The 18,082-nt window shown below is 39.2% G+C and overlaps 1 protein-coding gene across 1 annotated transcript in view; it reads left to right on the top strand.

The window, feature by feature from the left end:
* Nucleotides 1–18,082, top strand: part of LOC309387672 (uncharacterized protein) — a 166,465-nt gene that overhangs the window by 103,489 nt on the left and 44,894 nt on the right. The window contains exons 25-29 of the mRNA XM_081944381.1: nt 6,307–6,498; nt 9,181–9,349; nt 13,762–13,854; nt 13,953–14,057; nt 17,747–17,844. Of these exons, the coding sequence (XP_081800507.1) occupies nt 6,307–6,498; nt 9,181–9,349; nt 13,762–13,854; nt 13,953–14,057; nt 17,747–17,844 (657 nt within the window). The remainder of the gene's footprint in view (nt 1–6,306; nt 6,499–9,180; nt 9,350–13,761; nt 13,855–13,952; nt 14,058–17,746; nt 17,845–18,082) is intronic.

Below are 18,082 nucleotides of genomic sequence, written 5' to 3'. Positions count from 1 at the left end.
ACAAGAAAGCAATATACCTTTTATTTGAACCCCCATCAGTCACTATCAAGAATTGACATGGCTTGGATTTCATCTGGACTATGCAATCAAGTAGATGAAATTAAAATAGAAGCAAATGAGTGGGCAGATCACAATCCAATAAAATTAAGATGGAAAAGTCAAAGAAGAAGAAAAAGATGGATGATGAATTCAAATGTTATAAACGAAACAGAATACACTCAAATGCTGGAGAAAGAACTAAAACAATTTTTTAGAATAAATAAAAGAGAAGATACCTCAATTCAAAATCTCTGGGACACGATGAAAGCATACATAAGAGGCCTTACGATTGCCTATATGGCGAGGAAAACTAGAAAACAAAAAAAGCAACAAGAATGTATGCAAAAGGAACTTATGGAAGCTGAAGATGAACTCCAGAAAGACCCAAAGAATAAAATTAAAAAAGAAAAAAGAGAGATAATCAAACATAAGCTCAACCTAATAAATCAAAAGGAATTAGTGCAGAAAATTAAAGCAGCCAGACAAAGCTATTTTGAACAAGCCAACAAACCCGGACGATGGCTGGCATACAGACTGAAGAATGAAAGAGAAAAAAGGATGATATACCAATTGAAAGACGAGGAGGGAAGGATTCAATACAAAGCAGAAGAAAAGAAGAAAATTATTCATAAATACTTCACAAAATTATACACACAAGACAGTATGGAGGAAAATAAAATAAAGCATTACTTAAACACAGCAAAGATAACCCCAATCTCAAAAGAGCAAAGGGAGGCGATAAACAGGCCAATAACATTAGCCGAAGTGGAATCAGCTCTGAAAAACCAGAAAAGTAATAAAACACCAGGACCAGATGGAATACCGGTGGAGCTATATAAATATAATAAAATAATATTGGAAGAGTTAGGGGTGGACATGTTTAATGAAATCTTAGGAAAAGCCAAGATACCGGAATCATGGACAGAAGCAATAATATCGCTAATCCCAAAAGAAGAAACCAGCCTACAAGAAATTCAAAACTACAGGCCAATTTCATTACTAAATTCTGATTACAAAATATTTGCAGCAATTATGGCAGGAAGAATCAAACAGGTTTTAAATGAACGAATACACCCAGACCAAAATGGATTTCTACCCCACAGACACATTAGAAATAATACGAGAATCATCCTAGATATAATAGAGTACTACGAGGCGCACCCAGAAAAACAAATGGTACTGGTTTTCCTTGATGCACAAAAAGCATTTGACAATGTAATTTGGAAATTTATAATAACAATATTGGATGAGATGAAATTCGGTGAAAATTTTACAAAAATGATAGAAGGATTTTATAATAATCAGACAGCCAAAGTTCTGATGAATGGAGATTTAACAGAGAAGATCGAAATAAAAAAGGGAGTCAGACAGGGATGCCCCCTCTCTCCTTTGCTGTTCATATTGACTTTGGAAATTTTATTAAATGAAATTCGGAAAGACCAGGAAATAAAAGGTTTAAGACTCAAAAATGAAGAATATAAGGCCCAAGCCTATGCCGATGACTTAGTATTTGTACTAGAGGACCCATTAGAATCCAGTCGGAAATTAATTCAAAAATTAGAAGAATATGGCGAAGTGGCAGGATTAAAGATCAATAAAAACAAAACAAAAATGATAACCAAGAACATGACAAAAAAGCAAGAAGAGGAACTGGAAATAATAACCAATATGCAAATAACTAAGAAAGTGAAATACTTGGGGATCTGGGTGTCGGCAAAATGTTCCACAATTAAAGATGATAACTATAACAAATTAATGATACAAATAAAGAAAGAGTTTTGAAAATTGGAAAAATATTCAACTATCACTCATGGGATGTATAGCGACAATTAAAATGAATATTTTACCAAGAATCTTATTCCTGTTGCAAGCCGCACGTATTAATCCAGGTAAAAAATTCTTTCAAGAATTAAATAACATAACCGCTAGGTTTATTTGGCATGGACGAAAAGCGAGGATTAAACTAAAGTCATTGCAAGACAGCAAAGAGAGGGGAGGTTTAGCATTACCAAATGGGATTTATACGCATCGGCAGTATCAATAACATGGGTGAAGGATTGGATAGAGCTAAAGAATAAAAGAATTTTGACCCTGGAAGGCCATGATTTGCAAGCAGGCTGGCACACATTCCTATGGGATGATAAAAATAAAACGCACAAATACTTTCAAAAACATTTAATTAGAAGAGCATTATTGCAAAAATGGCTCAAAATAAAAAAAAACCCATTATGTGAAAATCCCGAATTGGCTATCACTGACAGAAAGGACGACTCATCCAAATTTTATAGATTGGAACAAAATGCTAAGATATAGAGACTTAATTGATAGACAGGGAAACTTAAAAACAATTGAAGAATAGGCAGAACAGAACATGAAAGTGGACTGGTTAACTTACCTTCAAATCAAAACTAAATACAATAATGATACCAAATTATATGACATTGAAACAGAATCACACGAATTGGATAAAATCATTCAAAGCCCAGATAGAAAAATGATAGGGAGAATATATAAATTTCTCCTGAAATATAAAATGGAAGAGGAAATTGTGAAAGAACAAATGATAAAATGGGCACAGAACTTTGGATATAATATTGAATTAGACAAATGGGAAAAATTTTGGGGAACAAACTTAAAAATGACACTCTCAGTTGCATATAAGGAAAACCGGTATAAAATGTTTTATAGATGGCACCTGGCACCAACAAGGTTAGCTATAATATCATCAAATACCTCCCCAAAATGTTGGAAATGTGAATCGATACACGGAACGTATTACCACTTATGGTGGACCTGTGAGGAGACTAAACATTTTTGGAAAAAGATCAAAAACTGGCTGGAGGCAATAACGGGGGTTAAAATAGAATGGAAACCGGAAATCTTCTTATTAGGAATATTGCCTGCGAAATACAAAAAAGAAATCCAGTATTTATTACTACATATAATGACGGCGGCAAGGATTGCCTATGCCCAGAAATGGAAAAACAAGCTAACTCCAAGTGAAGATGAAATAATAAGAAAGGTTATGGACTGTACTGAAATGGACAAACTAACTAAAGAAATCTAGGGAAAAGAAGAATCAGAATTCTATCAGATATGGGATAAATGGTATAGGTGGATGGAGGAAAGAAATAAGAATCAATGAAGGAATGTAACAAAATCCAAAAATAATAGTTATGGGTAAAATAAGAAACCCAAATAAACCATAAGCGAATGGGGAAAAAAACCAATAATAAAAATAAAAATAAAAAAATTAGTTAATTCTAGGTAATAAATAAGTAGAATGTGGTAGCTCTTATAGATTGTTGTCGGTTTTAAAATGTTTATTCGTTGGCAGATAACCCATTATGACATTTATTATAATATAAATATGAAGGATTCTAGATAAAAGTACTTTCAAACAAATATAGTTAAATGAGAATGTTGGTATATTGACGGTATAAAGATTTTTGATTTAAAATGTACAATTCAATTTGAATGAAATATAAAGAATGATTATAGTAATGCACAGAATTTAATTGTAGTCAATCGACATGCTTGCTGGAAGATGTATTGAAGAGTGTTTTTTGTGTGTGTTTTCTGTTTAATTAAAACAATAAAATTTAAAAAAAAAAGAATCCACACACAATAAATTGAAGTAAACCATTTTTCTATACTCAATACTTTTAAGTAAAACTATTTTAAAAAATTCTATGCACAATACATTTTAAAGTATTGAGTATAGGATTTTAAATAAGTTTTATTTTAATTTATTTTGGATAGAATCTTTTTTTAAATAGTCTAAGATAATTTTAAAAAAGAATCCACAGACAATAAATTGAAGTAAACCATTTTAAAATATTCTATACTCAATACTTTTAAGTAAAATTATTTTTAGAAATTCTATGCACAATAAATAAAATATTATTTTAAAATACATTAAAAAAATAAAAGAAAAAAAACGGGTCACTTACCAGCAAGCAGAATCAGCAGCACTCCGATGCGATGGATGGACGCAACAGGGAGCAGACAAGCAGAGAGGCAGCAGGACAGGTAAGACACTGGACTGGAGGGACAAGGCCAGGGTTGTCACTAAGCAGGTCGTCTGGCAGGCTTAGCCAGCCAGGCGAGGCTGGAGAGGGGGGAGGGGGGCTTTCGGCCGCGTGGCATACGCCAGCCCACGGCTTTCTCTAGGGAATGCCTTCCCTCGTGAAAGCTAGGCTGCCGCCGCCCCCACCAGCCTGCAGCTTTCACTAGGGAAGGTCTGAAGGCCTTCTCTCGTGAAAGCTAGCCTCCCGCCGGACTCCAGCCAATCAGTGAGCGGCAGGCTGGGCTAGCTTAGTTTAGTGCGGACGGACGGGGCAGCAAGCTAACTGCGACAGGACGGCAAGTGCGATCGAGTGACAGGGCCGGTGCTGGTTCCCAGAAGTTACTTCCAGGTCTGGTCACCAACCAGTTCACCCGAACCGGTGCGGACCGGCAGAAACCCACCACTGGTCTACATGTTGTGAAATTAAAGAATTTTCAGCATGTCTTCTAACTACCAGTTGGTGTTCATGGATGCCTTCTGCCAGTCTTCTGCCTGTCCGTCCTACATAGTAGTTGTTGCAGTTCTTACATTGTATGTTGTAAATGACTCTTGGTTTTTTTTATTCTAGGGTTACTGGGTCTTTTCGTTTGCTTAAGATACTTTGAAGGGCTTTAGCTGGCTTGTGTGCTATGCTGATTCTAAGTGGTTGTAGAAGTCTATTTGTGATTTCTGAGATATTCGTGATGTAAGGCAATGTAATTCTTTTTAGGGTTTGTGTTGATTGTGCTGTATTAAGTTGAGTGGTCAGGAACCTTTTAATAAAGTTCCATGGCTATCCATTTTCTTGGAATGTGTTGTATCGATGCTTCATTTCCTTCTACTGCTGTTCTGAGTAGCTGCAGTGTGTTTGGGCTCGTTTAAATAAGGTCCTTATAGAGCTTCTCTTGTGGAAGATTGGGTTGTTGCTTTAATAGTGGGGTACCTGGTTAGTATGGGTGATTTTTCTGTAGACTTGCATTTCTAGTTTGCCATTGTGGCCTCTGCTGATCAAAATGTCTAGGAAGGATAGCAAGTTGTTGTTTTCTTTTTCTCTAGTAAACTAGAGAAAACAAATATTCTCCTTTATTGGTACTGTTGAAGCAATTTCAGGAAGGGTGATTTTATGAAACTGTCCTGACAATTTCGATTGACTCATGGATTCATTTTACTGAATTCATTTTTGAATATAATGTTTAATGTAGCAATACCAATGTTCGAAAAGAAATGAAGTATAATAGTGTATAGGTAAGAAATGAAAGGTTATAAAGTAGCAACTTCCTATATTCCTCACAACAGTTATAAATATATTTATATTTTACTCTGTTTCTTTAAGGTTATATCATGACTTCCCTCTTTTCATAATCCATCCTTTCTAATCATCAAACCTATAACTCACAAGTTATTTTTTCCTTTTTTCAGCAAAAAAGTCCGATCAGTAATAAAACTAGTTGTTGTCTTTTACCTAATCAAATAAATCAATTTTGCCATCTCAGCAAATCCTGCCACCTTTACCAGACATCCCTCCATTGTGGTTATTTCAAACAAAAGCACTTTTCAAATTAAGAGAGAGAACGTTCCTCCTTAAGAGAAAACTTTCTTAACTTAAAATCATATTAAGTCTTTTGCTGTTACATCCTCTTTTCATTTCTTTTTTTGATCCAGAAGAAAAGTTGACTCACCAAATGGTTTTTTTTCTTTATTCCACTCTGGAGTTCTTTTTTAATTATAAATAAGTTACATTCTAAGGTGTTTAAGAAAGTCAGGCTCTGAGCAAACGTTCAGCAAGGTTCAGTCTTCTAATGTCTTTAGAAAGTGGCATTGCAGGTGAAAGCTGACTCTTCCCTGATCCCCAGTCATTCTACTGAAGAGTCGACTGCAAGTCCAGTAGTCTTCTCATAAGGAACATACTTCTGGAGTGCAGGTGGGTGATCTCACAGTCTCCCCTTGCCTGGAGAGGCTCCACTGTCTAGATTTCTCCATCTTGCTGCTAGTCACCAGCATGGCACTATCTTTGCTTCTTCATAGATGTCCACCATGAACTTCACTCCAAACCCTCCATTTTAACCGAATTTGAACTATCTGTTCACATCAAGGGATAATTCAGTGGCCCATGGATCACTGCTAATTTACAGATGCAAAAAGTTTGAAAATGAGCAACATTTGCAAGTACTTCAATGACAGAAGACAATTAATTCTGCTGTAACTAACTGTAATTTCAGGGACCTCCTGGTGCAACTGGTTTGATAGGAATCCCAGGACCAAAAGGAGAACCTGGAGAGATTTTCTATGACTCCATTTTAAAAGGTGAAAAAGGAGAACCAGGATTACCTGGACATTCAGGTATTCCTGGCAAAGAAGGAAGGCCAGGAAAGGATGGTGTCCCTGGCATCCCAGGACCTAAAGGAGCATCTGTATGTATCTGTCTGCTTATGTTCATTCTTTTATACAAATTATAGAACATAAAAATGTGTGTGTTCAAATTAACTCATTTTATTTTTAAAAAAATCTCTGAATGTTTGCATAATCTTATGAATTATACAGAAAGCCTAATTGGTTAAATAAAAATCCTTTGATAATATGAGTAGATAAATTAATGAATTCTAGTACATGCATAGTCTGATAGAAAAAGCATAGGCTGTGGCTAACTGATGCACAGATGGGCTGCCGTTTTAGAAGATGAAGGGGAATGCCTCTTCTAGTATGGCATTTGCTGTTATTATAATCACTTTTACTAAAACTTATCTATTCAACAACATCCCAAAGAAACTTAACCTCTGTTTGTAAAAGAAGCTTTTCTCAATCCCTCATTTTCTCTTGAGCCAAATCAATTTTGGGTGGGGCAATGAGGGCTGAATTCGTTCCACTGACAGATATTGACACAGCTGGGTTTCAGTAACAGACTGAAAACAAACTACTGCTTGATTAATGAGGAGTCATTCCCTTAATCAATCAAAATACTTTTAATCAATTAGTCTTCGGTGTAATGGTAAAGGTACTGCTTTAGAAAGCAGAATCTGTGAGCTCCGGCTGTCCCTTAGGCATAAAAGCTGGCCAGATGACTTTGAACCCAACACTTCTCAGAGAGTTTCACAAAAAGGGACTCACACCCGCCTATCTGAGGCATAGTGACCTCCTGAGGTCCAAGACTTTCCCTAATAACACCCCCACCCCGCCCCTGCCCTGGGCTCTCGGCTGGTGAAACGGAAGCCTGGTGGGCATAGTTCACTAAGGGGAACACCCCCCTCATGGGCCAACCAGGTCTCCATAATGCACGGCAGGTCCGTTCTACCCTCTTGTATGGGGTCGTAAATGAGGGAAGCCTTATGTACCACGGACCTGGCGTTAAGTGACACCAGCCGGAGACCAGGGTCCTGTAATCCTGAGCACCCGGGGTGCAAGAAGGGCAATGAGGGTCGGAATGCGCAATCGCTCTTAAACGGTGAACCCGTGTCCCCCGAACATAATTTGGCCCTCGGCCCCCATCGTATCTGCCTTTTCCACAAACAGTAGAGATGGTGAACCCCCCAATAGAATGGCTTAATGTCTCCCCTGGAATCCCAACCCTTCCAAGCACTCCCGACCCGCGCCCATTAGTTAGCTCTGGCCTGTGCCCTGGCAGACTCCCCCCCAAGCCTGTCTGAGCCATCTGAATCAACCCCCCCCACCCCTTAAAATTTGATTTAAAAACCCCTGTAAGAAACCCCTAAGAAGTCTCTTCTTCACATGCCACCTCTCGGGATCCCAAGATCCGTCATTAAGGAAGCGTCTTGATAGGCAAGAAGGCCATCCCCGGGAAAGGGGAGTTCTCGAAGGGAGTAAAGTTTTGTTGCAGTATAACATAGAGGAGAGTGTGGCATCAACCAAACGGGATGACATCACGGGGAGATGGAACGAGGAGATGACATGTCCGGGGGGGGCAGCCAACAGTGTTCAAGGGGGTAGCGGGAAACTTATGTCCATCATAGCAATGGTCGGTGTTAAGGACAATATGTAAGAGTAATGGCCAGATGTCAAAATCACAGCAGATGATAAATTTCAAGATGGTGAAGCGGCCAGTGATGGTGGTGGTGAGGGCAGTGGCAGCTGTTCCAACTTTAACGACTCCAACAGCTAAGCTCCATCCACACCAGCTGCATTCATATCCGTCGCCAGGGCCGCACTCTGTTGACCCAGTACATAGTGACACAAGAGGAGGGGGCAAATGGCACAATACGGTGGCCCAGGCAATGGCAGTGATACCAGAGGGGGCCACAATGAAGGACACCCCCCCTCCAACCACACCCATGCCAACTACCGAAGCCATCTTCCTCTGGCATCAATATCCATGCCAGCTGCCTCAGCCACTCCCCGCATCTCAGTTCTTATTACTGTGAGCAGGAATAAGGGGGAGGTATTTTTCAATTCAACACTTTTTCAGCATAATTATTAAGCCTAATTTGGAAGAAACATCAAATCCATCTCATTGATTATCTGCTTGCCCCTAGTAGCACCAAGTGAATAATTCACTAAGATAAATTTTATGCTGATATAGTGCATACCTTCTCAAGAAGCATCAATCCCAGTATTACCAAGAGCCTTTTTTTCTGAATCAGCCCCAATACCATGTTCTGGGATCAACTATAATGGCTCCTGAACTTTGGATTGCCTGCATTTTTTTGAAGATAAAGTACTGAGCAAATCCTTTAAATGACAGAGGTTTTAGAACTGGAGACAAATTGGCTATAAACAACCACTTTCTATTGTTATGGATCCTGTGTTTGACTTTGTTTATGTGGCCTCTTGACCTCAATTCCTGTGTACCTAATCCTATTAAGCATGACCAGAGACCCTGGGAAAAGGTCTGTTTCAAAGAATTGAGAAAGCCTTTATTAGATTCCCACAGATGATTCCATCCTGTGCACTAACTCCATGTTTCTGGAGGTTGCACAGGAAGAATTTCCCCCATCCCCAAATCTCCCCAAGAGACTGGATTTTATCCTGATGCAAACTTAGATCAGGAATTTTTCATCTAGTATAGAATTGTATATAAGTTCTTATTGGGGAGCAGGAAATTCTTCCTATACCCTGCTTACTTTCTTCTTTCCTTAAACCAGGGAACCATTGGATTAAAAGGAGACCGTGGACTCCCAGGGATAAGTGGTTTACCAGGGTCTCCTGGAGACAGAGGTTTCCCTGGTCCACCAGGAGTTGGGAGTCCTGGACCACAGGGTGATAAAGGAGATAAGGGACTTTCTGGAGTCCCTGGGACCCCTGGACTTCCAGGTAATGCTATAAAAGTAATGTGGATACACATTTTTTTAAAAGGGTCACAGTACGTACCACATTTTGCAGTGATTAAAATTTTGTATTATCACAGACATAGCAGCAAAATTGGCAACTATTTATGCAATATGGGGATTGCTATTGTGACTCAAAAAGACAAATTCTTCAAAACCATCATCAGATTGAAGAGTTATTTTGACAAAACAATCCACAGATTATTTTAGTGGAAGAAACAAGGAAACCACTGGAGGAAACAAAGGCTAAAATGAAATATTCTAACTCTTGTAACTTGGAAGTCTGTTTGTTAAGATATTTTTAAAAATCATGTCTCTGAATAACATCATTTAAAGATATGGTTTCCAAATAGTACCCTTTTAATGATATTTATGCAAACAAGGTTCACAAACATTGTTGTCCACAGCAGTGTCCAGCAGCTTTAAGATGCATGGACTTCAACTCTCAGAATTCCCATCCAGCATGCTGGCTGGAGAATTCTGGCAATCAAAATCCACACATCTTAAAGCTGCTGAAGTTGAGAACATTGATCTATAGTAAGATAGAATGATGGCTTGCTGGGTCTTGGAAAGCCATATCTGCCCTGTCTCCAAACAAAGGGCCTTGTTTTCAGTTTGCTGTGAGGAAACAGACAATGGAAAAGATGCCATCCATAGATAGATTATATTAAACTGCTGTTACTATCTTTTCAAGTATTTGGGCACCTTTTCCATTTTCTACTGCTATATTCACACAGTATGGATCTATTGTGTGGCTATAAAATTCAAGTATTGTATCTAATTATGCAAAATGATTGGGGAATATTTGCCCTTAAGATTATGTAATTGCTGTTGTTTCAGTGGTGGGTTACGACTGGTACACCTCTGTACTGGCATACCGGTGCCTGCCGGGAGCACCAGGTACCGTTCCGGTATGGTGCTCCTTTGAGCACTTCGGTGCTTCCGTGCACAGGGCATACAGCACCTGCGTGATGCTCCGCTGAGCAGCTGGAGTGTCACGGAGGTATCACGGAGCATCACAGGAGGTAAGGATGCATGTGCGCACTGTGCATGTGCGCACGCATGCTGTGTGCGTTCATGTGGTGGATGCCGGGCCCCATTGCACCGTACCGGTTGCACTGGGATCCGGAACCCACCACTGTCTTGTTTGCTAATATGTTAGACAAGCAGAGATATGCAACACCCTTCCTTTTTTAGTATTCCTCATCAATCATATAAAGCAATAAAACATTTGCCTGCATGTGTGGTTTGCTAAAAACCAGTGGTTTCTTAAAGTAATCATCAGTAACATACTCTTTGTGCAGCTGTTGTAAAAACAAGTAAAAAGTACAAACCAATCTTATTTCATTCTTTGACATACTAACTAAATTAGTAGACCAGTGAAATGCTGTGGACATAGTTTACTTAGACTTCAGCAAGGCATTCAACAAGGTAGACTACAACCTACTTCTTGGTAAGCTAGAAAATAGTGGGATAGATAGCATCACCATTAGATGGATTTGTGACTGTCTGACAAACTGTACTCAATGTACTTTAATGGTACTACATCTGCATGAAGGTATGAGGGAATAGAAGGGAAACTTATCAAATTTGCAGATGATACTAAGTTGGCAGGAATAGCCAACACCCTAGATGATAGGCTCAAGATTTAGATGGATCTTGATAGATTTGAATACTGGGACCTAACTAACAAAATGAAATTGAATGTAAAGAAAAGTAAAGTCTTACACTGAGGCAAGAAGATAGATTGGGAGAAATCAGGCATAATAGCAATAATTGTGAGACAGATCTTGGAATCTTAGTGGACAACCAATTAAATATGAGGCAACAGTGTGCGGCAGCAGCCAAAAAAGCCAAGCAATCCTAAGTTGCATTAGCAGACGGATTCAATCAAGATCACAAGGTACTAATACCACTCTATAAAGCCTTAGTAAGACCGCACCTAGAATACTGCATCCAGTTTTGGTCACCACCCTATAAAAAGATGTTGAGACTCTAGAAAGAGTGCAGTGTAGGGCAACAAAGATGACTAGGGGACTGGAAGCTAAAACATATGAAGAATGGTTACAGGAACTGGGCATGGCTAGTCTAGTGAACAGAAGGACAGGGGAGTCTTGATAGCAGTGTTCCTTGAGGGGGCTGTCACAGAGAGGAGGGGGTCAAGCTATTTTCCGAAGCACCTGAAGTCCAGACAAAGAATAATGTATGGAAACTGATGAAGGAGAGACTCAACCTAGAAAGAAGAAGAAATTTTCTGACAGTGAGAACAATCAACCAATGGAATGTGGGAGCTTTATCACTTGAAGCTTTCAAGAAGAGACTGGACTGCCATCTATCAGAAATGGTGTAGGGTCTCCTCCTTGGGCAGGGGGTTGGATTAGATGACCTACAATTCTGTTATTCTGTTACATTGCTATATATAATTTACATTACATTACAAATAATTATATCTATAGCAATGCACTTTATTTCTATTTCTTTATAGTAGAGAAAAACAACTTTTCTAGATGCAGGAGTCATGTATGGTGCTAGATATACAGCCTGTACAAATATAGACATACACAGTAATAAGGATAGTTGATGGCTATGATCAGGGAGGTGGTGAATTCTCTTTCACTGGATTTTTATTTAAATAGATGCTACACTATCTGTCAGGTTTGCCTGGATTTGGATATCTAGAAAAAGTGGGGGTTGGATTCAATGGCCTGAGTGAGCCATTCCAGCTATAGATTCAGAGAAAGAGGGTTTTAGTTTGTCAAACGATTGATTCATAGGCTGCTGGCAATATGGATCGGAGCAATAGCAAGGAGAAAATATGAGAAGAGAGGGGAAGGGGAGAGAGCATCTTCAGTGGAAGCAGCCTCTAGGGCACATCCCAGATGTGTTTAGTACTCATATCCCTTCATTGTTATGTTGCTTAAATGTTTTCCTTAAAGCTTCTGCCTTAAAAAAATTGAACCATACTCCAATTTAGATAAAATCCAATGTTTTCACACCTTCTATTCCCACAGTATAATTAATCCAAGTATTTAGGATTTGTATTGTGATATAGTTACAGAATTAAGACTAAACAAATGATACCCAGATAGCAGGACTTTCATTGAATTTCATTGACAGTAAGTCAATGTTTATTGCTGTACTGCAAATTCATGTGACAATGGGCAATCACCTCTTCTCTAGAGGGAATGAGGGAAATAGTTTTAAAATGTTCATGGTGATCCAATATCTTTGTCAGTGTAAAAATTCCAACTAAGATTTCCTTAGCTAAATTGAAAGTACCTTTTGAGGAAGTTAATTTTACTTTATCTAATGTGCAAAAAGTTGACATTTCTGGGATATGCCAAATATGAACTAAAGAATTAGAATTTCCAAGAAAGCCATAACAATGGCTTCAGGTCATCTAAAAATTTGAAATTAAGGTTGATTCATCAAAGTAACTCAACTTAGGGAGTACTGGACTCCCCAAAGAATGTATACGAAATGATGGATATCAGATTTTTTTTTTTTAGCTGGAGTTGTAAAACATTGGAGACATGGTCATGTGATCATTTCGTATTTCTTTGGGATAGTAGAATCATAAAATCATAGAGGGAGAAGGGATCTTAGAGGCCTTCCAGTCCAACCTCTTGTCTAAAGCAGGAGTCCTTATACTATACCGGACAAATGGTTGTTCTATCTTCTCTTGAAAACCTTCAATGATGGAGCACCCTCTGGGAAGAATGTTTTTCCATTGATGGTAACCTGTCCCATTAATAATATATTAATGTACTGTATATTAGTAGACTTATGAGAAATTCTGTAAATGTTAAACATTAATGTTATGTTGAATTTTATATCAAAGCTTTGGGCATTGCTCATTTCTTAAAAATTGCAGTTGTATGCATGTATGCATGGGGGATGGCAAAAAGAATTATATTAAGAAGTTGGAAAATGGTATTAAGATAACAAAGAATGATTGTCAAAATACATGATCTATCTGATTTAGAAAAGCATGTTTTCTGTTAATCAAAGGATGCAGCAATATATTTTACTGTGACAATGATTTTGTGATATTATAGTAGTAAATTAATAGAAAATGAGTGACTGTTGATAAGTATAAAATATATTGTAGATTTATTTCTTATTCTTCATTTTTAGTTGTTTTTTTAGTTTTTAGTTTTATTTTTTAAAATATTTTTTTAAGAATAAAATGGTGTGTCAAGATTGTTTCTATGTATGTCAGTCTTTACATGCTATCCAGAGAGAAGACCTAGCGAGTTGAATATAATTTATTTTCCTGTTGCAACTGTAATATAAGTGAAAGTAGGGAGTATAATTTAGGAGTTAAATTATACATTCTGAAAAAGTAGATGATGTATTTGTTAATTTGCTATATCTTTTTATGTATTTACTTACAAGGTCCCAAAGGTGAAGCTGGACGTGTCATTTCTCTCCCTGGTCCCCCCGGAACAAGAGGTTTTCCTGGACCTGCCGGAAATCCCGGCCTCCAAGGTATTTTCTTGTGTTATGATGTGGAGAGTGTTCTTAATTATTCCATGATTCCTTTTCATCAAAACAACACATGGTTTATGTTATACCTAACTCTGCAGGTGACAAGGGAGATCCAGGGATCCCAGGAAGACCTGGTCTGCCGGGTGAAAAGGGTCTGGCAGGGCCTCCAGGAATTGGATTTCCTGGCCCTTCAGGGCCCCCAGGTATTATCTTATTTACACTATAAAGTGAATGACTATTTGAAGAAGACTCTTTGAGGTAAATAGAGGATGGCCAAAATTTCAGAAATCCTTCTTCTATGCTGGAGATGGGGCCAAAGCAAAAAAATCCATACATATTTTAAATTATGAATATCAAAGAAATGTGATGGGATTGGATAAGCTAACAATAAGTTAAAACTTAAACTTTTAATACCACATATCAATATCATTTTGATTAAAAGATAGTATTTCCAAAGAAGTTCCCCAAACCCAAATAAATACAATCCCTTTCCCATGCTTTCTGTCTGTTCATCATACTGTATAGACTGATCTGCTCCCACTTTATAGGAATAGCATTTAGGCTTATATACTGTGCCACCCAATAGTGCTTTACAGCACTCTGTGGATGGTTTACAGTGTTTTAGCATTATTTGCATATTGCCACCAACAATCTGGGTCCTCATTTTTCTGATCTTGGGTGGAAGGGTCAATCTCAAACCCTGTCAGGATTGAACTCCAGGCTGTGGGCAGAGTTTGCCTGCAATTCTTCACTTTAATCACTGTGCCACCAGGGCTCCCTATGAGGTTAAATTTTGTTCTGGCTCCTTACTTTTCTTCTTTAAAATGTTTTTAAACAAGGATCATGAAAGATTGGGAGAATTGGCTTTGTTGTTCAGTGAGCCAATTGTTGTTCCCTAGTGCCTGGTCTGCCTTGTCCTCATCTTCTCCTGAACGTAAAGGCAAACTGAACAGATAACTTATATTTTAATTGGCTTTGAAATATAATTGCTCAGGTACATTGTGTAAAGTAAGTAATCCACTTTGGTTCAATCTCTCAACAATCATCACATGTATTATAGTCTGGGAAGCTGGCTTAGAAGGCTCTAAGAGAGTATCTTATTGAGCATATCCTAGCCCAGTGATGGTGAACTTATGGCACGCGTGACACAGGTGGCACGCGGAGCCATTTGTCAGGGCACGCAAGGCGCTGCCCTGTCAGCTGGCCAGCGCACATGGGCGCGCTGGCCAGCTGAGTTCACCTTTTTAAAAGCCATTTTTCGCCCTCCCCAGGCTCCAGAGGCTTTATAGAAGCCTGGGGATGGTGAAAAGAGCCTCCCCCGCCCTCCCGGAGGCTTCAGGGACTGTCCGGAGGCTTCCCTGAAGCCTTCGGAACGCTTAAAACAACCCTCCGAGCAAACCGGAAGTGACTTCTGGTTTGCTCGGAGGGTCGTTTTAAGCGTTCCAAAGGCTTCAGGGAACCCCCGGAGGCTTCCCTGATGCCTTCGTAGCGCTTAGAATCACCCTCTGAGCAAACCAGAAATCACTTCTGGTTTCCTCTGAGGGTCATTTTAAGCATTCCGAAGGCTTCAGGGAAGCCTCCGGATGTTCCCTGAAGCCTCCGGAGGGCCTCCAGGGGGGCGGGGGAGGCTCTTTTCGCCCTCCCCAGGCTCCTATAAAGCCTCTGGAGCCTGAGGAGGGCAAAAAAAGCATGTAAAAATGGGGAGGGTCGCACGTTGTGCGCGCATGCGCACTGGGGGGTCGCACATTGCATTATGGGTGCGGCACGTCCGCACACAACCCCCCTGCACACCCCCCTTGTGGCACGCGAGCCAAAAAAGGTTCGCCATCGCTGTCCTAGCCAATGCTAGTATGGGTATTCCAATCCTTCAAATGAACTGCTTCACAACATGTTGGACCATTTAAAGTAACCCCATCTTTTTCCGGGCTTCTGCAGATGCTTTGAAAGCAGCTACTGACTGTTTCTATATACATGTTTACCCTCAGCCTCTTGCCTTCACATTCCCACATGTTGCAGAACACCCCCTTTTGAAGGACTACTGCAGCCTTAGAAGCTAGCCACTTCATCCTCTCTTTTGCGGCTGCTGAGAAGTCCTGTTATAGAAAGGGAAAGAGCCAGGTTAAACAGGAGAAAAGAAATTGGTTTTGCCAGGAGTCAGAGAGACAGATGCTCATTATTATTGGTGATTGGAGAGAAAATGACTAGCTTAATGTAGCTGATAGTGCTACCCTCTTTATAGCATCATTATAATTACTGTGTCATATTCCTTTTTTCCTAGTAGATCATTTTTACAGTTGTGCTCAAGGGGTCATGTTAAGGATGCAGATATCAAGGTTTGCAACTTCTTAACTGTTAAAGACCTTTTAGATCTATTTCATCAAGTCAGTTGTGAACATAATACAAAAAGTAAGCATGGCAAAACAGGAAAATATCCCTTTAGAACAGCTTAAATGTGTGCAGTTAAATGAATGGCAAATAAAATGTCTTTTATGGGGCATATACATAATAGCAGCATTGACAACAGGCGGAAATCTTTCTGGAGGCATCTCATCATGGAAATACCACCAGCTGTTCTTTTTATATAATACTCATACATGGAAAAGGGCTTTGGTGGAAGTTCTTAAAGAATAAGTAGGTTGATGAAAGAGAGGGTAGATACACATTTTATAAAACCCAAAAGTACAAAGTATCTTCTTTTATTTGCCATTAGTCCAAATTTTATTTATCAAATTTTAGAACTACCCATCTCCCTCACAGAGGATCTCTGAGGTTGTACAAATAAAATATTAAACATAAAAACAGCATGTAAAATTTGAAAAGAGTCAGGTGATGTTAAGAATTACTTAAAAGGCGAGGGCAGGGGGGCTTTCAAGGTGCTAAGCATTTCCATGGCTGTCTGCTCCTCTATGCACCCCAAGCAAGGACACTGAGCCACGTTTTCATGCCTTCCTTGAAGACCAAGGGAGTGGGGGACCACTTTATCTCTGGGGGATGATAGCCACACAGGATGGCCTTTGTAATATTTGCAGTATAATTTTTGTAGTACTGTTGCACTGACTAACATGGGCTTTCTTGTATTTTAAATTTGCATTTTGAAAAAGCATGCATTTTCAAATGTATTGCTAATAATTTGCCAAAAATCTTAACCTTCAAGAAAAGCCTTTCTTTCAGAAACAAGAATTGACAGGAGAGCATTCAATAGATTGTAAATAAGTGTCATTTTTAGCTGCTCGCAAACCTCTATGAACAAAGCAAATATTGAAGCCCAACCTTGGGAGGCGTGAGAATGTATTTTATCCATACCCATACCCATATCCATTCTGATGTTTTCCCTTGCAAATGTTTCTTTTATTTTTATTCAGAATACAAAGCTCTTTTCTATAGCTATGCTCATATAAAAAGGTAAAGGTTCCCCTCGCACATATGTGCTAGTCGTTCCCAACTCTAGGGGGTGGTGCTCATCTCCGTTTCAAAGCCAAAGAGCCAGTGCTGTCCAAAAACGTCTCCGTGGTCATGTGGCCAGCATAACTAAACGCCGAAGGTGCACGGAGCACTATATATATATTGTGATGTAATTGGACAGATGGCTTTTAACAACCCAATCAACGTTTGCTTTGAAGTTCTTTGTTGTGCTGACTATAAAAGTAAATCTGAGCCATTTTTCCAGGTTCCCCCTTTTCATAGGGAGACCCCACTTTTATCAGAGTACTCAAATAAATTGTTCTTAAATGAGTTTCTGGCTGGTTTGCTTATTGGAAAAAGTAAGCCAAGGCAGAACCTGCAGCCACATTTTGCCACCAGGAGAGAATCTTATCTTTCCATTAGGTTTCTGACACAGCTAGGTGTTTAGCATGACATAGGCAAATCTTTTGCATTATTGTGCATCTTGTAGGCTTTCCTGGTCAGCCAGGTCCACAAGGTTCAAGAGGAGAGAAGGGAGAACATGGTTCCCAAGGTGTGCCAGGTGAATCTGGAGCCAAAGGACAGAAGGTAAGTGCCTGAGCTTTGATAGTGTTGAGGGCCTTCTTCCATGCCACCATGCTCTTAGGAGCTTCATTTCCCCCATACATTCTTTCTTTTAGCCAGACTTTAAGTATTTTTTATAAGATTCCTTTTTGTTGTCTTTTTTTTCTAAAGAGAAAGACAGTGTATGAATTATGGAAATAAATGATTACTTGCATAATTTTGGGTGCCAATAAGGCAAAAGTTAGGGATGGTAGAATCTGGT

Source organism: Natrix helvetica (genome assembly GCF_964273705.1).
Source record: "Natrix helvetica genome assembly, chromosome: 2".
In the NCBI taxonomy this organism is placed as follows: domain Eukaryota; kingdom Metazoa; phylum Chordata; class Lepidosauria; order Squamata; family Natricidae; genus Natrix; species Natrix helvetica.
Note: the sequence above shows the minus strand (reverse complement) of the source record. Positions and strands in the feature narration are given on the sequence as shown.